This window comes from Platichthys flesus, chromosome 17 (genome assembly GCF_949316205.1).
Source record: "Platichthys flesus chromosome 17, fPlaFle2.1, whole genome shotgun sequence".
Classification (NCBI taxonomy): Eukaryota; Metazoa; Chordata; class Actinopteri; order Pleuronectiformes; family Pleuronectidae; genus Platichthys; species Platichthys flesus.
Window position 1 is genome coordinate 2856250 of NC_084961.1, and position 23250 is coordinate 2879499.

General features: G+C 43.2%; 3 protein-coding genes across 5 annotated transcripts; 2 read left to right on the plus strand and 1 right to left on the minus strand.

Annotated features, from left to right (window-relative positions):
• The first annotated feature begins 2210 nt into the window (after positions 1–2210).
• Positions 2211–9446, plus strand: ints8 (integrator complex subunit 8). Of its 2 annotated transcripts, none has more exons than XM_062409874.1 (28): positions 2211–2259; positions 3071–3209; positions 3365–3539; positions 3633–3773; positions 4018–4089; positions 4234–4285; positions 4390–4569; positions 4725–4832; positions 4924–5076; positions 5172–5272; positions 5373–5514; positions 5677–5747; positions 5869–6044; positions 6145–6275; positions 6389–6499; positions 6604–6808; positions 6968–7089; positions 7193–7377; positions 7466–7499; positions 7578–7637; positions 7769–7830; positions 7907–8025; positions 8334–8437; positions 8576–8626; positions 8750–8823; positions 8910–8974; positions 9102–9145; positions 9237–9446. In XM_062409874.1, exons 1-28 carry the CDS (start codon positions 2236–2238, stop codon positions 9351–9353), a joined length of 3018 nt encoding a protein of 1005 aa, XP_062265858.1. In that variant the 5' UTR covers positions 2211–2235; the 3' UTR covers positions 9354–9446. The 2 variants fall into 2 exon arrangements, with proteins under 2 accessions (XP_062265858.1, XP_062265860.1); XM_062409876.1 differs by having other exon boundaries at positions 2216–2364.
• On the minus strand, positions 9393–13974 carry LOC133972424 (G1/S-specific cyclin-E2-like). Its single transcript, XM_062409879.1, has 12 exons — positions 13901–13974; positions 12463–12488; positions 12303–12360; positions 12159–12209; positions 11813–11919; positions 11579–11714; positions 11318–11464; positions 11110–11205; positions 10895–11029; positions 10567–10678; positions 10107–10252; positions 9393–9954 (listed from the first exon to the last, which is right to left on the minus strand). Exons 2-12 carry the CDS (start codon positions 12474–12476, stop codon positions 9886–9888), a joined length of 1071 nt encoding a protein of 356 aa, XP_062265863.1. The 5' UTR covers positions 12477–12488; positions 13901–13974; the 3' UTR covers positions 9393–9885.
• Positions 13975–15360: 1386 nt separating this feature from the next.
• LOC133972423 (CD5 antigen-like) lies at positions 15361–22584 on the plus strand. Of its 2 annotated transcripts, XM_062409877.1 has the most exons (13): positions 15361–15441; positions 16076–16144; positions 17138–17413; positions 17768–18082; positions 18721–19035; positions 19451–19516; positions 19956–20102; positions 20921–21031; positions 21179–21301; positions 21529–21600; positions 21677–21853; positions 22070–22174; positions 22263–22584. In XM_062409877.1, the coding sequence occupies exons 1-13, from the start codon at positions 15387–15389 to the stop codon at positions 22307–22309; spliced, it is 1878 nt and encodes a 625-aa protein (XP_062265861.1). In that variant the 5' UTR covers positions 15361–15386; the 3' UTR covers positions 22310–22584. The 2 variants fall into 2 exon arrangements, with proteins under 2 accessions (XP_062265861.1, XP_062265862.1); XM_062409878.1 differs by lacking the exon at positions 21179–21301.
• Positions 22585–23250: the final 666 nt, after the last annotated feature.

The following is a 23250-nucleotide window of genomic DNA, read 5'->3' on the forward strand; positions in this document are numbered from 1 at the left end:
CGACTACAAAAAAAAAACTGTTTAATAATGGAGGTTCTGTGACGTCAGCTGTTCTCAGCAGAGAGCTCCTCCCGTGCTCAAGGAACTTCTTCACAAAGGAAGGACACTCCTGTGTGTAGTAGTACTTAAGAAATGCAAGTTCAGCTTTATCCTGATCCCACTTCAGTTTGCTGATGACACTCTGTGGTGTTGGAGCGATCCACGTCTCTGTCTCCATGTCCCATGATATGAAGTCCTCTCCATCATAACCATACTGAAGAAAACCATTAACTTCTCCAGTGTCATTGTCCCATTCACATCCAGACATCAACTGGAGAATGTGAACACCTGAAAGAGAGACAGATATCTGAGCTGTTAATATCACATCTTCACCACACACACACACACACACACACACACACACACAGAGACATACACACAAACACACACAGACAGCCAGACAGACAAAAAGAGAACATCAGAAAGTAGTAAAAATGTCTGTGACTGTTTTTAATTTATCAAAAAGTACGAGAAACAACAAACTAATATTTAAGAAACAAAACATCTGAGATTTTTACTTGATATAAATATTTTGATAATTTAAAAATCTATTGATCACATGTTCGATTAATTAGTAAATATTTTGGACTTAGTATTTCATAATAATGACTTACATTCTACAGTGGAGTTAAAACAACTTCATTCATTATTATTATTATTTTATTATTAATATTTTGGATCAAATCTAATTAGAGAAAATGTCTGTGTGTGTGCGTTTATGTGGGATTGTGTGTGTGCGTCTGTGTGAGTGTGCGTTTGATTGTGTGTGAGTTCATGTGTTTAATTTTGGGCGTGTGTGTGTGTGTGACTGTGATTGTTTGTGTGTGTGTGTGTGTGTCTATGTGTGCGTGCGGGTGTGATTGTGTTTTGGTGTGTGTGTAATTGTGTGTGTGTGTGTGTGTGTGTCATTGTGGGTGAGTGTTTATGTGTGTGAGAGTGTGAGAGAGAGTGTTTGTATGTGTTTGTGTGTGTGTTGTGTCATCAGAGAGTGAAATGTAAACAAACCTCCAGTTTGGTTGAAGCGTTCCTTTAAGATTTCAATGTAGTTTTTGAAGAACTCCTGGTTACCCAAAGCAAACTGATTGTGCCTCTCCCAGAACTGTGCATCAGTTGCCTATAACAGCCAGTCCTGTTTGGGTTCTACTTTCATTGTGTTGCTGTCAAAGTATCCCTCAAATCATTTGGTGTCTTTTAAAAACATGGAGCATTTTCCCTTTCAGTTCGAATCGACCAAACACAATCAAACAAAGTAGAAACGTGACTTTAACTCACGAGCCGTCGCGCTGTGTGCTCCTGTCAGTAGAAGCAGGTAAAGTACAGTGAACATAGTGAGCGGTGGTGTGTTCCTCTTTACTGGACTGAAGGTAGATGAGCTCCTGTCTCCACATAGAGAGATACCTGACTGTGGAGACAAGAGACAAAACCAGGTGAGACGAAGACAAACTGTGAGCTGGGGACATCCTCTGAGCCAATGGGAATGTAGAATCCGCCTCTGCGTCACTTAAAACCGGGTGAAACTCATCCAGTGAGGTCGTAGAAGCATAAGTGAAAGTAAAACTCTGCCAAAACATTTTTGGTGTCTACATTTTGTCTACATAGTTGTGTTTTATTCCTATAGTACAACGTGTGGTGCTTTGTGTGTCTTTCTTCGGATTTATGTTGTTTCTTGGTTCCTTTGCTCTTCCAGTTGTCCCAGTTCACCCCCCTCACCCACTAGATGTATACGGACTGTGTTTAATTTAGAAACCTAGGACACGCAGATCCTGATCAATTTGTATTTGACAGCTAGAGTCAAACTCGATCCATGTCCCCTCTGAAGCTACTGTCTACTCTTGCAAAAAAGTGTATTAATATATAATTATAGAGACAATATCGTCAATCTAAGGTTAATTGCTAGTAACACATTTTATAAACATAATTTTCTTGTTGGTTTTAATAATACTATTATTTGTTTTATTCTAGGACACTTAAATATAAATGTAACCTTTTTACATTTCTTTTTTAGTTTTATTTTGGGGGCAAACGATCCTTTGATGAAATTAAAATAGAATTAAACTCAACTCTAAATTCTTAAATCTATTAAATCAGAACATTTTAAAGTTTATTATTCATTTTAGTCACTCGGGTATAAATCTCCCGCGGTGCCTCCATGGCGTCTCCCTGGCGACGCAGCGGAAGCGGAAGTGCGGTGCGGCGATGTCGAAGCGCCGGATGAACTATGTGAGAACACACGGTCCCTGTCTCCGCGGCCGCTCTTGGTTTTAACTCTTCCTCCTCTCGGTCCTTCTCTTGTTTCCTCCTCTTGCTCGTTCCGGGCCCGTCGAGGTAAGACGATCCGTCCCCGTGCGCGCGGGCCCGGCTCTGGACAGTTTAGCTAGCTAGCAGCTTCATTAGCTCACAGTGCTAGCTTCAGGCGTGCTCGATTTGCTCACAGCTGCAGCCGGAACCCACCTGCCACCTTTGTATTTACCCAACCACAAGTGAAAGCCCCGCCCAGTCGGGACAACACATGACTGATATCGAAGCTCCCCAAGCCCTCGCGTGAAATCATCAATGAAAACACCGCTAGCGATTGTTATGAAGTTTCCTTTGGTGTTTAAGACGTAAAAGTCTGTTTTATAAACCACTAAATAAGATGGTTTTATCAGAATAATACAACATTTCCAGTATACTTTCATTCAAATGGATAGAATCATAACTGATAGGTGATCTACTGCAGTTACTCAATGTGTATACATGTGTAATAACGTGAGTCTTTGTTGTTGTTCTGTTAACTTCCGGTGTGCAGGAGTTTAATCACACTAACTATTCTAACCAGGACTAGCTGAGTGAAACTAGCTGTCAGATAAGAGTTATTTAAATATGTAAATGTATTGTGTGAATATTCAAATATAGAGAGCGTGTGCTTGTTGATAGTGTGATCCTTAGGTTCCTTTAAGGCTTTTACTTGTTCTAATCTAAACTAATAAATAGATTATAGATAGATGATCCCAGTTAAACTAGTTCTCACGTGTGTCTCGATGTCCTCCAGGGGAGGATGAGTGCAGAGGCAGCAGACCGGGTGGCGGCTGTGGCCACCGGTCGGCCCGGCACGCCTCTTCAGACTTCATGGTTCGAGTTCCTCCTGGACGTGAACCTGCTGGAGCACCACCTGCAGAAGGCGAACCCAGGTCAGGTCCAACTCACCTCTGTTATTCTGTCACTTCGGCCAGTTTCCACCTCTCTGCAAACTCCGATGTCAACAGAATATCAAGGGAAGATGTCTACTTGAGGATATATGTAAAAGAATATTACAATGAAACTTTGGTGGCGTCTCTTTCCTCAGACCCGATACCAGTGCAGCTGATCGTCCAGTTCCTGGAGCAGGCGTCCAAGCCGTCGGTGAATGAGCAGAACCTGGTTCAGCCTCCAGCAGACAACCGCAGGAACCGCACCCTGAAGCTGCTGGCCCTGAAGGTGGCTGCGCACATGAAGTGGGATCTGGAAGTTCTCGAGAAAGGGTGAGTTCACAATACAGTTTTTGTTTTTAATTCCACTCATCTCTGTTCCTTCAGAGGAATTCCTTTCTGTCAGTGATACACTTTTTCCTGCAGTTTGACCATTCCAGTATTGAACATGTTGCTAAACGAGCTCCTGTGCGTGAGCAAAGTGCCTCCAGGGGTGAAGCATGTGGACCTGGACCTCTCCACTCTGCCTCCCACCACCGCCATGGCTGTCATCATCTACAACCGCTGGTCAGTGAGCAGTCAACAAACTGGGAGCAGATGAAATGTTTCAGCTAATGAAAGTTGAACCTGAGAATTTGGTCAAAGATGTAAAGTTCAGTTGTGATTAACTGTATTTGTAGATGTCTGTAGAAATAATCAACACCTTGAAAAATGATGCATGCAACAATTTGAGTGTTAAATGTGCAGAAACTGAATTTAGATCAGCCAAGTGTTTCTCATGTCCAGTTTTTCTTGTATCTTTTTTTCAAAGGGCCATCAGAACCATCGTGTCGAGCAGCTTCCCAGAGAAACAGACCAAACCAGGACCTCATCAGATGAACATGTGAGTTCTTTATACAACAAACAAACTCAGCTGTAATAATGGCTCCATCCAGGCTCAGTTACTGGATAGATAATGTATAGATGGAATTAAATGTTGTAAACCACATCAAGACACAAGGGACTTGATCCTTCTGCTCTGTCGTAGGTTAAGCATCGTGCAGCAGGAGAAAGAAATGACAGAAAACATCCTGACGGTGGTGAGTTAACCTGTGATGTTGTAAAGGTTGGGATGAACAACATTTCCCTGAAGAAACGGTTGTGTAGATGAAGTCTCATGTCTTTTCTTGTCTTACGCCTTCAGCTGAAAGAACAGGCAACCGACTCAATCAGGGTCCTGGAAGGAGCTCTGCAGCTGAAGAAGGATTTCTACGTCCACACCATGAGGACTCTGGACCTGTTGGCTGCTGATGCCGCCGCCAACGGAGAGACGGAGTCCTCGACCGCGGGGCTTTGCATCAGCGCTGATGAGCTGCACTGTCAGGTGGGAGGACGACTCAGATTGATCTTGCTGGGATACGTTTTAGATTTAAGTTGCATTAACGAATACATGTCAGAGCTTTTAGAATAAATGTGAAGGATTCATGAACTCAGACTTGAGACCTCTTCCACGTGGGTGTAACTTATTTGTTGTTTCAGGTGCACTATGATTTGGGAGGTATTTTCTTCCAGCAAGGCTGCACAGACCAGCCGGCGTTTGAGAAAGCCAGGGATCACTTCAGACAGACAAAGGAACTGTTGAAGAAGGTAGATAAACCTGAATTAATTCTGCCATTCATGTCATATCATAGAGAAACCGTAGATCTCAGTAATTCCTGTATATATTGTTATGTTTCAGCTGGACTCGACTGTTCACGTGCACCTGGATGAGAAGCGTTTGGCCGGTTACTGGAACGCCTGCAGCGCGTTGACTGGAGACTGTGACCCCGCTGACTCCCACACCACAGCCTACGATCACATCAACAGCCTGATCAGAGCGCACAACAACCAGGTCAGGACACACACACACACACGTGTCATATCCTGTGTTAAGCTTATGAGGAGAACTGTTTACAATGTGTAGTATTTCCTCTTCCACCCTCACAGGCCGTGATCGAATCGTTCATCAAAGACAACGTGAGTCGCAGTTTGCCAAACAACTTCAGACGCTCTGTCCTCAGGGAGCTGATGTACAACGTCCAACAGGGGTGAGACCACACTGCTCCCACACTCCCAGTCAGGCCAGGCCATGAGCTCATTCTGCTGATCAACACGTTAACATATCAAACCTCCTCTACCACTGTGCAGGGAAACAGGACTGGAGGAGGTTTGCCACAAGCTGTGTGTCTGTAACGCCGTCCGAGACGCTCTGGAAGGAGAAGTGCTCAGCGTCCGTTTCCAGCAGCTTCTCCTCAGACCCACTAAACGAATAGTGGACTTCATGTTAGAGGTATCAACTTCTACAATCCTCAAATACTACAAAACCTTCCTTTCTGTTCTTATTCCAGTATGTATCAATGAAGCATTGTGAACAGTGGTCACTGTCAATTCTCTCATTGTTTTAAAACTGAAAACTGTTGCACATTTAAATCCTTTTTTCGTCGGCCTGCAGGTTTGCACACGTTCGCTGGAAAAGGAACGTCCATCAGAGACGTCCAGAAGAAACATGGCCATCTTCCTGAAGTGAGTGACGCACAGAACAAATCCTTTTACTTTCCAAGAATCAGACTGAAGGTTGATTTTTTTTTTTTAACGATAACCTTGACCTGACTAACTCCTGAATTAAACCCTTCCCGTTGTGCAGGACTCTGTGTGAAAGCCTGGAGGATCTGTCTCTGGTGTTTGTGGTGTCGTCTCATAAGCTCTTCATGGAGCTGCTGCGGGAGGAGGAGAGGAAGGTCCTGGTGGAGCAGATGAAGAAGAGGTCGGCCACGATCAACCTCAGTGCCAAACCTCTGCCTTCCTTCTACGACATCCCAGGTGCAGGGCTGGATTCTTCTTCTGCACATTATTCATTTCTGTTGATTTTTGTGTTTTCTACATCTTTAGCTGTGGGACTTATTTTATTTCCGTTCACCAGCTTCAGCCAGTGTGAACATCGGGCAGCTGGAGCAGCAGCTCATCCTCTCGCTGGAGCCGCGCAGGATCAGACAGATTCTCATTGAACTCCACGGAATGGCTGAACGACCCTTCTGGAGGGTCAACAGTAAGGTCAGAGGCTCAAGAGAAGATTCTGGAAGGACACTTTATAGAAGTCTTATTAAGAGAAATATGAGGAATTTCTAAATTGACAAAGTAACACTGCTTTCTGTATGTGTGCACAGTGGGAGGTTCCTCCAGACTACATCAATGTGATCCTCAGTATCAAAGACAACCTGACCAAGGACCTCGTGTACATCCTCATGGCCAAAGGACTCCACTGCATTTCAATAAGGGTGACATTATACTATCAGAGCTCAGAATTGTAAGTAATTGACTTTAAAGCTCTTTTAAAAGCACAATTGTTAAACTCTTGAATCGTGTATTCCTGGTGTCTCAGGACTTTGCCCACGCACGGCAGTTCTTCTCCGCCTGCCTGGAGCTGGTCACCGAGTTCTCCCCGAAGCTGAGGCAGGTGATGCTGAACGAGATGCTGCTGCTGGAGGTCCGAGCGCACGAGACGATGGCGGCCGAGGGCAGCAAGGAGCGGCCGTCCTCGGACCTGGTCAGCCGGGTCAGAGGTTACCTGGAGATGAGGATTCACGGTGAGAGGATGTTTCTGTGCAGAAATGAGACGAGACACTTTTGGATGTTCTCTTTAACTCGTGGTGTCGTTTGTTATCTTTTCACATTTCACTCACCAACCTAAACCAGTGTTATTTTCCGATTCACTACCTGATGGATAACGTTTTTTTTATCTCCAGACCTGCCTCTGCGTCAGGTGGTGGGGGAGGAGTGCGTCGCCTTCATGTTGAACTGGAGGGAGAACGACTACCTGACTCTGCAGGTGCCATCGTCTCTGGTCATGAACAACCCATACATCAAGGTAAGAGAAGTTTATAACCCCCCCTCCTGTGGGGTTAAAGAAAGATGGAGCTTGGAGGCTGAATAAAGATGATAAAGAATCTCTATTATTTGTTTGTATTTAGCTCGGTCAGCTCCTGGCGTCGACATGCAAAGAGCTGCCGGGTCCCAAAGAGAGTCGGCGCACTGCCAAGGAGCTGTGGGACGTGGTGGTTCAGATCTGCAGCATGTCCGTCCAGCACAAGAGGAACAACGACGGCCGAGTGGGCCTCATCAAACAGAGAGAGTCGTCCATGGGCATCTTACACAGGTACACACGTGCTCACTGGTTCCCACAGGTTTAAAGGGTTTAAATGGTTTCTACTTTTTCTTGATTCTGGTTTGTTTTCATTGTTTAGGAGCAAATTCACCACTTTCATCAAGAAACTTCGAGTGAGTTTTAAAATAAGTCGAGTTTGAACAGTGGAGATATTAATGACACACAGGTAACCAGTTTAACTTCTCTTACAGGAGCCACTGGTGTTGACGACCCTCATTTCCTTGTTTGTGAAGCTCCACAGTATCGTGCGGGTATGTGGCTAATGTGCTGAAGTGACCTCACAGTAAATCTAAAACCCCCTGGTGGTGTTTGGTGGTGTTGCACCTGTTACTCCAGTCTGCACAAACACACTCATCTCTTGAACCGTTTTCTTCCACTTCAGGATGATATAGTGAATGAAGTGACGGCTGAACACCTCTCCATCTGGCCGTCTTCTATTCTAAAGTAAGAATCATCATTTTCTAAACAAGCTAGTCCTCACTGATTGAATCCACTAACTGTGGTGATGTGTGTTGGGCAGCGTCCAGGCCGTGGACGTGGAAGCTGTGGCTGTGACGGTCAAGGAGCTGGTGTCCTACGCTCTCACCCTGAACCCCAACAACCAGTCGTGGCTCATCACGCAGGCCGACATCTACTTTGGTGAGAGGAACCGACCACGGCACACAAGAGACTGCAGGGGCCGGATGTGTAAATGATATGGATAACCCATATGTCAGAAATATAACTGGTTAAAACACCAATTTCCCTAATGGTGTGGTTGTTTTGTTAGAATTAGATACAAAAGTAATGAGGAGGTGGATGCACGGAAACTTTTAGAAATGTTTTTTTACTTTCTGCTGTGAGTGACACAACTTTCTGTAGCAAACCAGAAAGAACTAGAAGATGAAATGACCCAGACGGCTCAGGAAACCTATTTGAAGACTCATCTTTCACCTTTGTCTCTGCAGTGACCAACCAATACTCTGCTGCTCTGAACCTCTACCTCCAGGCCGGAGCCGTGGCCTCGGACTTCTTCACCAAAGCTGTTCCCCCTGATGTTTACACCGAACAGGTACAACATGACTTCTACAACTCGACACTGACAATGAAGTAAACGACAGCTTTTTAACACCAAGGAAGTCAACTTATAAAAGACAACCAGCTAAACCTGGTTCAGTGCCTGTTTGAACATGGTTGTTGTTGTTCGCAGGTTCTGAAGAGGATGATCAAGTGCTGCTCGATGATGAACTGCCACACACAGGTAGGAGCCACACCCTCACTCAGGTCACAGCCGTTATCTGTTCTTCTCCAGTGTGTAGCTCAGTCAATCTGTCTTGTTGTCCCTGACTGGACAGTATTAATAAATGTTTTGTCTCCTTCTCAGGTTGCCGTCCTCTGCCAGTTCCTGAGAGAAGTCGACTACATGACGGCGTTCAAAGCTCTTCAAGAACAGAACAGGTACGACCCACTGCCACGCACGTTACCAGCATCAAAAACCAACTGGTCCTAACATCTGGAATTCTTCTTTTCTCATCTCGCCACAGTCACGACGCCATGGATTCTTTCTACGACTACATCTGGGACGTCACCATCCTGGAATATCTCACACGTATCCTCTGGGTTATTGATGTTTGATTCATGAGGGAGAGCACTGCACCAGTCGTCTCCAGACATGTTAACCTTTTCTTTGATATTCATTCTCACTGGTACATATTCTTCCCTTAATGCGCGTTCAGACATTCACCACAAACGGGGCGAGTCCGAGAAGAGACAGATCGCGGTAAGTCCGATACCGACATGGTTGGTTAACTGGTGATGTACCCAAGGTTTCCTGAGCCCCCCCCCCGCCCCCCCTCTCTCTCTCTCCTCAGATAAAGGCGATCGGACAGACGGAGCTGAACACCAGTAACCCTGAGGAGGTGCTGCAGCTGGCGGCTCAGAAGAGGAAGAAGAGATTCCTGCAGGCGATGGCCAAACTGTATTTCTAGAAGACGGAAACAAACCACTGTCAGACATTCGGGATGGGGGGGGGGTGCATTTTTTTTATTTTGTGGTAGAAAATAAACTTCTAAATAAATACAGCTCATTTGTACATTTGTAATCTTTTGAAAAAAACAGTTCATGACGATTAAATGCCCTGAGTCAGTTTTTCCTTTGAGACTTTCACAGACTACTGTTTCTAACAGAATTCAACCTGAAGTTTTGGTGATGAACATATTTAATATGCTACAAAAATTTGACATTGCACACAGTTTAAAATGTCACTTAGAAATGACAACTTACAGCAAAAACTTTTTTCTGAATCAAACATCGCTTCGATACGATTCTGTTTAAAACTGTTCAGGAAACGTTCAGCAACAAACTTTAGCGCCACACGAGAATTAAAAATCACATCAGGTCTGATTCCTGTAAACAGTCTTTTTTTCCTGCACTGGTTGTGATGGGAGGCGTCTCCAGAGAACAGGACTCAGTGTTTGTTTCTCCTCTGTTCACTTCAGCGTCTCCTCCTCCTGCAGCAGCTCACTGCTTCTCTGTGCTGCTCGGAGGAGTGAGGAACTCCCCGATCACTTCTTTATTACTGGCGTCATCCTAAAATAAAAAGGTGGAAGGAGCAAACAAGTGGTTTCAGTAAATCATTGGCATGTTAAAAACAATACAGTACAGAAGCTGGAGACTTGTTTTCGGTTGTTCAATTGGACTCGAGGATGAACTGATTAACTATCAGAAGAAAGAATTCTCACCAGCATGGTCAAGTAGTCTGTGTGTGTCTGGATGTTGTGTCTCTCTTCTTTAATGCTGGCAAAATCCTCCGGTGTCGCTCGGCCCAACCGACCCACGAAGGGAGCCATCCAGTTCAGGCAGGGCTGGAGGACGTCTCTCGACAGACCTGAGCACCAAGAGAAAAACACGACCAATGCAATTACACTATTTGTATAGCACCAAATAATATCGACCATTATTTCAAGGCACTTTCCATGGTAAATCGTACAAAATTGTGGCTGCTCCACTTGCACCACTAATTCAGGTATAAATGAGAAATAGCTAAATTAGTAGAAATATTTACCACATGTCATTTAATCTGTGCCTAAAAGTTTTTACCAACTTAAATACTAATAAATAAAAGTTGTCGCCATACAGTCATTGATCAAATTCAATGCTCCAACACTGTTTTCCATGAATGTTATTTATCCCGAATCTCACCTGAGACCTTTTCAACTGTTTCCTGCTGAAGGAAATGACACAGGACTGAAGCAGCCAACACTCGGTACTGGAAGTCCAGAGAGTTCATACTGAGGATGCAGAGATCCAACAGCTGGAAGAGACACGAGAAGTGAATCAGAGTTTAATACCAGTCTTTCATTTGCTGAAAGCTCAGGAGCTGGAAATGAAACAGGAGTTAGAAAAACTCTTTGTGGAGCTTTAAACGCTCGGTTGCTGTCAGAGAAAAGTTGACTAGACTCTTGATTCAGTTTTGAGGCTGAGGTTTGAGTCAGTCCTTAAAAAGGTTCGATCCCATGTGAGCACCCACCCGAGTCATCTGGACGTAGAGCTCTCGGGGAAACTGCGGCTCCAGCAGGTCGGAGTTGGCGTTCATCGAAGCCAGCTGGAAATAAAGCGTCAGCCATGACACGGCTGTTTCCGGGCAGAGGTTCCAACGCAACGCCTGAGAAGCAAAGAGCAAAACATAAATAAAGCTCTAATATTGATGATTCATTTTTTTTTAAATGGTCACAATTGTCTTACCTTCAAAACAATTAACTCCATTTGAAGAATCTCTTCATCATGGTAGGTCCATGCAGTGATATGAACCATCTGTGAGAGTTTTGGAGGACAAGCTTCCTGCAGGGAAATAACTTTATTATTATTCAATATATACACAACAAGTGACTCAAACAACACTGTTCTGATTGTTTTACACATTTTAAACAGTTGTGCCAGACTTCCTCTTCACCTCCATCTTTGATGCTATGAATAGACAGGTGATCCCAATGAGCTGCAGCATGTTCTTTTGCACGTTGTTCTGGGTCAACATGAAGCGGTCGAAGTAGTCCTGAGCCAGGTAGAACGTCTGCCGGTGAAGCGTGTACGCCCCACTCACCTGCAGACACCAGTGGAAACACATGGAATATGATCAACTGGTTGGTTATGGAATTTATACATTTTTCACTGTGCCTTTACGAAACAGTGACCATGAGAAGATTTCTCCACTTGCCTCGATCAACCAGTCGAGGAGGATTGATCTCATTCTGGGTTTTAGCGTGGGGTGTTTCTGCGTGAAGCCCTCACTGTGTCTGTAGATCTGCTCCTTTCCAACCATCTTCACCCACACATCCTCAGAGGAGCCCCATCTGCAACACCAAGAGAAAAACACCTCTTCACCGACAGGTCCTCACTGCAGAACTCCAGCCAACACGGACAAATCACACATAAGGGTCACATGGGTCACCCTAGAGGAGGCAGAGGGGACGGCCGAGCCAAGGAGACGATCTGGGTTCCCTTCAGAGTCTCAACAACAACATGGGGCCTGGTGACGCCTTTAAGAATCAGCTGGTTCTGAAACGGAAAAAGAAAATTCACAGTTTTTGTTTATTTTTTATTATCAATTGTGGATTTTGAATTTGAGATATTTGTTGAGCTCCTTCTGGCCATTTTCTATTCAAGGACTTTCTGAAGCTGCTTGTTTTACCTTTTAAAAGTTTTTAAAGCACACAGGTTTATTCATTTTATTCTATTGTGTTCCCTTGAACAGACTTGTCGATACTAGTGCAACTGGCTAGTTGTTGTATAGATACCTTCTCACACTGCAGCTTCAACAAGGGCTGGACCTTTTTCCTGTTGATTTGCTGCAAACGAAAAGTAAACATCAGCAAAATGTTCATCTGTACAATCATTAAATTAAAGTCATGTGATATAATTTGTGATTTTTGGACTCTTACTTTTGAAACTATGCTTTTCTGCCCTGGAGCATTTTCAGATCTTTTCTGCAGGCGACCACTGTAGAGAGGAAACTGGACTTGTGATGGAGCCTCATATTTGACAAAGACCAATATAAAGTAAAGTGACCATGAATAAAGCTACAAGGGGAGAGATGATTACCTTTGTCTTGTCATGGCTGCTTTTGTCTGTAAAAAATAAATCATTTTGAAAGTTAGTGTTTCTTAACAAGTAAAGCAGGAAGTTTCCAGCGAGATGAAAATGGCCGATGTGAACCAGCAGCTGCAGCTGTTTGTGACAAAACACGTACTGTAACTCGAGCCTGGTGAAAACCACAGACGCACCTGCAGCCGCTCACTAATATCATCACGAAACCACAACAGATCTCATCACACGCACAGATTTCAGGAATCTAATAATAAAACCCTGCAGCTGAAGTCTCCACCCGAGAGCTCCGTCCAAAGTCTCACCTCGTAATAAGAGTTGTTTAAATAACTTTTAAAGCTAAAACTGTTCTCCAGTTACTTTACAGAACGAGTTACTTCATCAGTTCCAAATCAGAAACTTGTTGTGGTCCCAAAGTCGAGGCAGAGAACTCAGGTTGACCGGGATTTAACCATCAGGGCCGTGAGGCTCTAAAACTCTTTACCTGAGGGGATTCCACTTACATCTCTTCACCTGTTTAACTCATTTCTCAAAACATATACACTGAATATACTTAAAAGACAGATTTTAAACTGATTTACCAGAATTTAATTCCCCCCCCCCCCCTAACTTTGTCTGAAAAAGTGCTATAGAAATAAAGTTTTATTGTCATTAACTTATCGGAAAGCCCTCAGATATCAGAGAAGCAAGTTTGGTAAAACTCTTTACTTCAGCCAATAACTATTCATAACATTCTTTCTTATAACTTAATTTTCTTTTAAAATGTTCCCATGTGACTTAAATGTGTGTATCTGTATTTTGTGTTAAGCACTTTGAGCTCTATTTATTGCATGAAATAACTTTTGGTGGAGGATCGAGGGACTTTCTACTTGATAACTCTCTGTACTGGCTCCTTGTTCCATGAGACAAACGAGTGAGGACAAAGACAGAGGAAGCTGCTGCCTGTCCTCTGCACACAAAGACACAGGGAGGACATTTTATCTCGAACACCACACAGAGAATGGATCGAACCCCACATCGAGCAGCAGCTTGGTGGGGACCAGGGATCGATCAGCAGCTCGAACAGTCTCTTTAAACACGATGCACGGGTTCACTGGTGTGGTTCAACCAGGAGGAGACTCCACAGCTCCAGCTCCATGAAGCCTGGTTCCCTGGTTCCTGCTGAGAATCTGACTGAAACTAGCACCAGTGCAATGTTACTATGAAGCAGCTTTAGCTCATGTTAGCAGCTAATAGCAGCTAATGTCCCCAGCTAGCTAACTTCAGCTAACTCCTGAAAACAAACGACGTCCCTGCCTCTCCATCCCAGTGACCAGCACGAAGCATCGACCCCAGTCCCACCAGTGAACACACGTGGTTCGAACTGGGTTCAGAAGATGCTACAGGTGAATAAGTGAGTTTAAAAACAAAAGACGACATGACCACATCGGCTCACCTCCTCTGTTCACCGGGAATCGAACCTGTCCCCTTGCCGCTGGCGCCAACAGTTGCGATGCACCACTGCGCATGTGTACGAACCCTGTCCCCGTTTAAAGGTTTACACTGGACACACGTTTTGAATCCAAGATAAAATCATCTGTGAACTTGTTTCCATGATGTATTCAGTTTTATATGAATAATCTTTATTTGTTAACATCTTTATTAATTCGACCCAGGTGATGAAATAACATCTCGTGAGTTCCTGAAGCTGGAAACAGTTTGATCAGCATTTCATTTTGTATTTTTCAGTGTTGACACAGGTTGTTGTTGTTGTGATGAAAATGTTTATAAATAATGTAAATCGTTCACGGGCTTTTATTTTGTTGTTCCCGGGAAAAGGCGACCGTGGGCGGGGCCGCGGAACGGGACAGCCAATAGGAGAGAGAGTTGAGTTGAGCGCGTGCTACAGCAGCTGCATGTAAACAAAGCAGAGGGAGAGAGAGAGAGAGAGAGAGAGAGAGAGAGAGAGAGAGAGAGAGAGAGAGAAATAGAGAGATTGACAGATAAATAGATAAATAGATAAAAAGATAAATAGATAGATAGATAGAGAGAGGGAGAGAGAGAGACGGATAGATAAATAGATAGAGAGAGGGAGATAGAGAGAGAGAGAAATAGACAGATAAATAGATAGATAGTTAGAGAGAGCGAGAGAGGGAGAGAGACGGATAGATAAATAGATAGAGGGAGAGAGAGAGAGCTACACAGTTAAATCGATATATATATATATATATATATATATATATATAGAGAGAGAGAGATAAAGAGAGAGCTACACAGTTAAATCGATATATATATATATATATATATATATATATAGAGAGAGAGAGATAAAGAGAGAGAAAGAGCGAGAGAGAAAGCGAGAGATAGACAGATAAATAGATAGCTAGAGAGTGAGAAAGCCAGATATAGAGAGAGAGAGATATGTCGCCCTCAGGTGGTTAAAGATGGAACTAGATCCTTTACATATAAGATTAAGATCCATTTATTAGATTATATCAAGACCGTTAACATGCCACAACAACAACAACAACAACAACAACAACAACAACACATTACTAAGTCTTTTTCCTCAAAGTTACAAAGTGCTTCACCAAAGAATTGCTTATTACATTAATAACATTATTTCCTTAAGTGACAAATACTCAGCCACACATTTATTAAAACCTGACGTTTTACTTGAATACAAATCAAACAATGATATTATAACATATTAATGGAGTATGAAATCCACTGTCATGCTTCAGATCATCAGGTACCAGGGGAACGATGACAGGCTGCATCCGAGTTTAAAGAGAAACCTGAAGGAACAAGAAGCAGCATCATGAGATGAAGCTGCTTGGAGGCTCCACTTCCTGTCATGAAACACGGTGATGATTGAGAAGATCAGAACATCAAGAGGAAGTCGTTCAGATGAGCTTCAGCCTCGAGACGACAGGAACATCATGAAGCTGCTGAACTACATGTTCATCCTCCACCTGAGCTACTGTCTCTGTCAAGGTAACGTCACTTTATAACTTTATCAATCAGACAAGAACTCTGGCTCGAACTGAGACCAGTGTATATTTACTTGAGGTTATATTTTTCATTGTGTAAATGGATTAACATTATTTGTCCTGTTGTTATTTTTCACACATTTTAATCATAAGAAAATTAAATAATAACACAAGTCGAACATCCAATCATTTTCTATACAGAATATGACCCTGGGAAATGTATAAGAGGATATATATTTTAGCAGAACTATATTCAGGATGAAAAATGGATCATGGATAATTGATTTCTTAACAAATATGGAAAGTTAAGTACTATTTTAAAAGTTAAATCGTTTTATTATCGTCTAAATGTTTGTTGCAGATGCTTCAGATTCGATTACAGGGAGGTGTTATTCACAAAGTTAGTTTTAAAGGTAGACCAAGGCAAACATGCAACATATATATGGTGCAAAACAAATTAAATAACATTTATTTGAGTTTATTCATAACTTTTACCCACACTGCTCTCAAGCCACAGAACCACACACACAAGTAAAACACTTGGTCAAGTGGTTTCAGGTCAGTGGTGAACGATGTGGTGAGGGTGTGGACACGTCTGCTCAGTTAAAGCAAAGACATTTTCCTTTTCTTTATTTCAGACCCAACCGATGTCCAGGTGAGAGCAGATGGAAACAACACAGGGGGAGTAAAGCTGGAGGAGTACAAAGGTAAATTTAACTTTATATTAACACACACACACATACACACACACGTCTTTTGAATGTGACAAGTAAGAAGAACTGGAAGCAGCTTGTGTGACCTTGCTCTTATTGTCGCAGGATGTGGGCTGAGAGAAACACATCTCTGAGTTCTGCAGGTGCACACCAAACTGTGTCTCTCCCACGCAGACGCTGCTTGTGTCTCTGTGGCTTCGCCCTCGACTTCATCCACCAGATCACAGTTTGGTCCCTGAAGCTTCTCGGTGCGAGGCGCTTTAGTTCAGGATTGTAGAAATGTGATCTTGGCAAACTAACACTGATAAGATGTGTGGAGGACGAACCTCTGCCAGGGCCCGACACTTCTCTAGATCCAGACTTTAGTTTCAAAATCCATGAACTATTCTCTCAGAAGTTAAGGAAAATGCAGAAAAATTCTGAAATAAATAATACTGGATCTGCCCCCTGATCCGGAGCCACCACAGATTTTCCCCAGTTCTTCCCTGACCCACACTTTATCTTTCTTTCGTGGAATCCACTCGTTCATCACAGGATGAAACATAACCTCCTCGGTGGAGTTAATAAACTGGAATTTACACATTTAATCAGAGCAGACAGAGAAGTGAAGGGAAGTGTTAAAAAATAAAGGTTAAAAAATTAATCGGAATATTTGTTTCTTAATTTTAGTGTTGAGTAAAAACACGATGAGGAAACGAAGCCAGAGAGAGAGAGGTGTGATAAATAGAGATTTTATGTTTCAGCCTCTTTACATCAGCTTTAAAGTGACTTTTAAATCTGATGATATTATGACCTGTTTGTTTTAGCTTCTGCCTTGTGAAGCACTTTGTAATTTGATCAATAAAGATCATTATTAATATTATGGTTATGTGTTTATCATCCTAAAATATTACACCGTATTTCACTGAATGAACTCTAACACAAAAGGGACAAACACTAAGTGTGTGTATTTATCCTGTGAGTGTCCCTGCTTGTGTGTGACCTCAGGTGACCCTCGCGTTCACCACAGTAAATGCCGCTGGACGCTCCGGTTGCCTGGAAGCAGGAGCGGTGATGTGGTGCCGCTCTCGTCCGACTCCACAGATTCGTTGGTGGATCAGATCTGTCAGGACCTCGACTGTGGGCGTGTCTATCATGTGGACAAAACCAGCGCCCCCCCCAACGCCACCTGCTTCCACGACTGCCTGTACAAGGACCAGCGTTTGCAGAACTGTTCTCAGAGAGTGAGCGGTGGATGCACAGTGATCGCTGCAGCCCTTTGTGGTGAGTGACATGTTGTCACACCTCAAGTGAAGTGTGGGTCGGAAGTTTGCACCAAAGAGAAATGAGACAGTTAATGTGAGGAAATGAAGTAAGAGATCTAAATAAATATTCTGTTTACTGGCAGAGGTAAACCGGGTTTGCCGTTTTGTTATTTCTGCACTAAATATTTTCAAAATACTTTTTCAACTGTTGCTTGTAATAGTTGGATATCATTGCATTATATGGAAGGTTTTAAGTGCCTCTTTTTTAAGGTTTTATTAAATTCCACCTCATGATTCCCGGTACAAAGGCCTCCAGTGTTGACCGACCCTTGTTTGACAGCGACCTGCAGTAAGTAGTTGATGTTGTGCCCAGACCACCAGGCTGTGTGGCTGGCTGAAGGGCCCGACCGCTGTGCTGGACGTGTGGAGCTGTGGAGAGACGGCCAGCGGGGAACAGTGTGTGATGACGGCTGGGACCTGAGGGATGCTGACGTGGTGTGCGCCCAGCTGGGCTGCGGTTACGGCGTCAGTGTGACGGGACAGGGCGGCTCCTTCCCCCCCGGCTCAGGACCCGTCCTCCGGGACGAGCTGAACTGTTCGGGCCGTGAGGAGAACCTGTGGAGCTGCCCGGCCTCACAGGAGGAGCCCGACTGTGGACACAAAGAGGACGCAGGGGTCACATGCTCAGGTCACACTCATCGTTAGAATGCATTTATCATATTATTCATACATAAGAAGAGGAACAAAAAGAGAATAGTTAGATAGATAATAAAAACTTATTTGAAAGCTCCAGAAAAAGACAAAATTGTTTCTAATTTAGTTTATTAGAAAAACTATAACAGGATAAAGAGTCACTGTATTGCACAACAACTCTACATAAAGTCTTGAGTCATAAGTCTGTTTCTGCTAAATGTTCATCTCATAGAGAATATGTTGGTATATGTGACAACCATCTTTAACTGGTTAGAATCCTCACACTTGCTAATTAGCACTAACAACACAAAGTAACACAAAGTAACACAAAGTACAACAGAGAATAATGGGAATATCCAATATTTTAAAACATTTTTTTACCTTTCACCCGTTGGGGGATTTAAATTTATTTCATTTCTTTTATTTATTTATTTCATTTAGATTTTAATTTTAAAGGGGTACAATTTGGAACAGATCATAATACAAATATGAATCTGGAATCTAAATGCAGCTTCATAAGGAGACTATTGTGCCTATTGGCCGGAAGAATGCATGAGACATTCTCCTTCTGAACAGGACCTGGTTTGACTCCATGTTGCTGTGTGGGCCTCACAGTTTGTGTTATGTGTGCAGAGATGAGAGACATCAGACTGACCGGGGGGGCTGACCGCTGCTCTGGGAAACTGGAGGTTCACCGTAACGGCAGCTGGGGCACGGTGTGTGACAACTGCTGGAATGAACGTCTGGCCTCCATGGTGTGCTCCATGCTGCGGTGTGGCAGCACAGCCCTGAACTTCTCCCAGTTCGTTCCTCCTCTCGCCCACAACCAGGGGCCACAGTGGTTCTACCGGTGCAAGCCAGAGCATCACAGCCTGTGGCAGTGCAAGGAGTACGTCAACAAAAGCCACTTGTGTGTGGACTCAAAAGCATCGGGGGTCATCTGTGAAGGTGAGGATTCAATTTCATCCACAGGCAGAAATCGAATGCAGCCAAAAATAGGCATTTAATCATTTAATTAGAAACAGATTTATTATGTATGAGTAGGAGACTCAAAAAATCTGTACATAATTGATTTTAGATATTCTTCAATGAAACTGAATTATATCAAAAAACTTCACCATCACACACTTTCAAGGTTGAACCTGTATTTGTGTCTTTATTATTTAATCTATTTGTTTAGACCTTATTCACCAGCATGACCAACATCACAAAGTTTTTAATGTCCTTCATGTTTTCCTTTTAAAATAATGTGTTCTAACACAAACATAAATTCATAGTGTTGAGTTAATTCTGCTTTTGCTTCTTCTTTGTCAGCTCCCATTTTAAACTTTATCAAATAGAAAATCATATTTCCGTCTGGCAGGTTCTCTCGGATTTCTCCAAGCGACCAAAACGAATGCAACTCCAGTGACGACCAGTTGGACGAAAGGTAAATAAAACATCCATCTAATTGTTATCGGTCTAATTCAAGAGTAAAGGATAATAGAATATGTGAGTTTAAAAAGTCACAGAAAGTGAAACAGACGTCATGTGAGTCTTTGAGAATCAGACGACAGACGGAGGCACAGACGGAGGCACAGACATCGACACAGTTTTAATCACAGCTGGAAAAAGAACTGCAAGAGTAGAGGAGGAGAATTTCTCTTAAATTCAATTTGACCTTTTGATGAGAAATCTTGTGAGCGGCATTTCTAGTTCTAGTTCTGAAAGTCTGTAACCCTGGTGGACCACAAACCCGGGGACGTCCCTCTCACCTGCAGTGGAAAACTGTCTCTGAGTCTCTGTGACGGGTCTGTGAAGAATGAAATGTGTGATACTTGTACCTCGTGGGCTGTGTGGGGATTGAACCTTGTTTTCTGAAACCCCAGTCCCAGCAGCACCAACCACAGCCCCCCCTTCAGAGGGTTTAATCTCAGCGTCTCATGTGCTCCTCATCTTCATCACTGTGTGTCTGCTGCTCCTCGTGCTGCTGATCACCAACACGGTGCTGTGCTGCCACTACAGGAGGAGACACGGTCAGTTCTCCTCACCTCCGCCTGGTCTGCACACACCACCAGAACTCTCTCTCTCCATCACATGGCACCAGAACTCTCTCTCTCCATCACACACCACCAGAACTCTCTCTCTCCATCACATCACATCACAGTCAGAGTCTCTAACCACAGGGGCAGACCTTCATCTTTTAAAAGGGTTTCACCATCACCTTACGATTTGTCTCAAGTAAATGCATGAATGATTCATTTCAGAGTTGGATTTAAAAACAATTAGGAGACACAGACATTGGTCAGAACAACATATGTCACACATGAATAGTTCAAATCAGGTTAAGAGGTGAAAACAATCCACAGTTCATCAGAATCAGAATCAGAAAGTATTTATTTCCAAGTCGGTTTACATCTACAAGGAAGTTGCTCTGGTTATTGGTGCATACAATGAACATAGAAACATAAAAACATAAAAACACAATAAATACAACACACATAAGAAAAGCAATAAAAATAAATAATATATATTTTCTCACTATTTACTTCTTATTTACTCCCTTTTTCTAATATTTATACAAAGTAACATTTATTTAGACATAAACATATCTGAATAAAATATATAATAGATAAAAGATATAAAAAGTGAACTAAAAAGTGAAATGCAAGATGTTCATATGTGAATAATTCAATTAAACAAGGCACTTTCCATAGAAGAGTTGAGACCTTCACAAATTATAGAAAACAACGAGAAAGACTCAAAGCAAAAGCACGACCAGAGATTAAAATCAGATTGAATCATTTCATACAGTTCACTTTCATCATCTGTCTCTTATTCTCCACGTCCACAGCGTTCTTACTCCAGCAGAGTCGCACCAGCCCTCGACAGCGTCGCCTCAACCCCTACCATGAAACCGTCGACCTGGTGAAAGTCACCGCCCACAACCAGCAGCAGACAAATGGTCAGTGTGGTGGAGAACAAACCAAACGTGTGAGAGTGTAACGTCTTTGTAAACTCATGCTCTGTGGCCTCTCTCTTCTGAATTAGCTGTATTTAGAAAGCTGCAGTGTCTCATGGAGCTGTGTGATTTACTGTGTGTTTGCCTCAGTCCCCTCGGACCCCAGGTACCTGTGGACCCAGCGTAGTAGTGTTGACACCTCATCAGTAGATACAGACTATGAGCAGGGTGACCCGAGCTATGACCCGTCTTTCCCTTTATCCACCTTTCGGAGTGAGCTACATCCTTTCATTCCTTCTCTTTTATTCATTGTCATTATCTCTGTTCAGTTCTCTCGCTTCTGTTGTTGTGGTTGGATATGCCCTGCTGTGTGTGTGTGTGTGTGTGTGTGTGTGTGTGTGTGTGTGTGTGTGTGTGTGGATGGATGGGGGTTTGCACTGAATCTTTGCAGGATGCTTTGCAATTAAAACTTTGCGTCGTGTGAATCATTTCGAATTCAGATTCTCAGCGATACAGAAACCACACCAGCCCGTCCCCGATGCCTTCAGGTGCTGACGGCCTCTGTCCGGAAGGTGAGCGTCGCTCTGACTGTGTGTCCCACATTCAGACACACAGCTTTTGTGTCTTATATATTGTGTTGCTTTTCAGGCCCTGCACCAACACACAAAGACACAGGAGCCTTCTCAGCTCCGAGCGGAGGCCCCCCCGATGCTCAACAGGCCCGAGCCTCAGTGATCTCAGTGGATTCATTTGACACCTCCAGCACCTCCTCTGGGGAGGACTACCAGAACATCAACAAGGGCGGATACATCAATGTCACGCCGGGTCGGTTCGATTCCTTCACGTCTGTGGTTCAATCTGAGATCGTGTTTTTGAACTGAGCCTTAAACTTCAGATTGAAATAATCATCCACTGTCATAAAGTCCTCTTTAGATTTACAGTGGTAATATTACATTGCTAGTATCATATATTCTGTATATTATGTTATTAAGTGGTGAATCAAGCTTTACTGAACGACTCCTCTGTTCTCTGGTGAATCAGATCCTGGACTGGACCAGTCGTCTGCTGCCAGTGGAGCTCCGGATCCTTTAAGGTTCTTCAACAATCATCAACTCCACTCGGCCCAAGCAACAAACCAGAGTTCAAGTTAATCATCACACAGATGTTCTCACATGTGAAGAAAAATATGAAGTTTCACATTGTTTGCTGATCTTTGTTGTTGTCGGATCATCAGGTGATGAAGACGACGGACCCCTCTACTCTCCAGTGAGTCCCGACTGAAACTCTTCATCGTCTTCATCACACAGTGGAGGAGACTCAACGTCACTCAGACCGAAGAGAACAGGAAGACACATCTGTGAAATTTCACTGTACAGGAAACACACTGTGAATTAACATGTAAAAAAACAAATATCTCTCCAGACCCTGAGCCCATTGGGCAGTAATGTGGATTTTGCAAGTTAAATTAAATGTATAACTTTTGACACTTTGGTTGAAAGTGGTTTAACTTCTTAAGATGTTTGAATTAACATGGAAATAAACATAATTTCAATGATTGAGCATCAATATGATGAATGAATACAAATGAAATACAATGATCGTAATGGAGGCGAAAGTTTATAATAATTGTGATCTGAACAGTCTGAATTGTCATGAAAATGTAATTTTTACTTTAGCAAATGAAATAATGAATACATTACATTTTAAAAACTAAAATAAAAATGGTTTACTCATTTTTATTCACTTTCCTGTCTGATGCAATGATTGTCCAGAGGTTTAATTTAGGAGAATACATCTGTCCTCATGTATCTGCCCAAAAACTGTATTCAAATAAAATTCTCAGTCCTACTATGTTCTACCACAAGATGGCACTCGAGGCCTCTAAGTCACAAAGAGCTGCCTGGAGTGAAATCATTGAAAACCACAGATGAGAAGAAAACTGTGAACCCATAAAGTGTTTACCACCTCAGTGACTCACAGGCGATAACACTGTGACAAACACCTGCTTGTCCTGAGCCAGGGGGAGGTTGTTGGTTCCAATGCACTGTGGACACGTGTGAGACGGGAACTCTGGCTCCTGATCAGGGGCCAACACAAACCAATCAGTGCGTCCTGAAACCAGACCTGGCACGGCACGGCCCGGCCCTGGTCCGTTACAGCTGCAGCAGCTGCAGAGCATCAACACTTCCTCCTGATCCACAGCAATGCCCTGAATCAAAGTC

Excerpts from the sequence above, each read along its gene's own strand:
- LOC133972424 (XM_062409879.1), bottom strand. Across the intron at positions 11,920-12,158 it reads TGAAGCTGCAGTGTGAGAAG|AACCAGCTGATTCTTAAAGG; the intron begins GTATCTATACAA and ends TTTCCGTTTCAG. Across the intron at positions 10,679-10,894 it reads TCTACGTCCAGATGACTCGG|CTGTTGGATCTCTGCATCCT; the intron begins GTGGGTGCTCAC and ends TGTCTCTTCCAG.
- ints8 (XM_062409874.1), top strand. The coding sequence starts at position 2,236 with ATGTCGAAGCGCCGGATGAACTAT. Across the intron at positions 4,090-4,233 it reads GGACCTCATCAGATGAACAT|GTTAAGCATCGTGCAGCAGG; the intron begins GTGAGTTCTTTA and ends GCTCTGTCGTAG. Across the intron at positions 8,975-9,101 it reads CATCCTGGAATATCTCACAC|ACATTCACCACAAACGGGGC; the intron begins GTATCCTCTGGG and ends ATGCGCGTTCAG.
- LOC133972423 (XM_062409877.1), top strand. The coding sequence starts at position 15,387 with ATGAAGCTGCTGAACTACATGTTCATCCTCCACCTGAGCTACTGTCTC. Across the intron at positions 21,854-22,069 it reads ATACATCAATGTCACGCCGG|ATCCTGGACTGGACCAGTCG; the intron begins GTCGGTTCGATT and ends CTGGTGAATCAG. Across the intron at positions 22,175-22,262 it reads AGCAACAAACCAGAGTTCAA|GTGATGAAGACGACGGACCC; the intron begins GTTAATCATCAC and ends TCGGATCATCAG.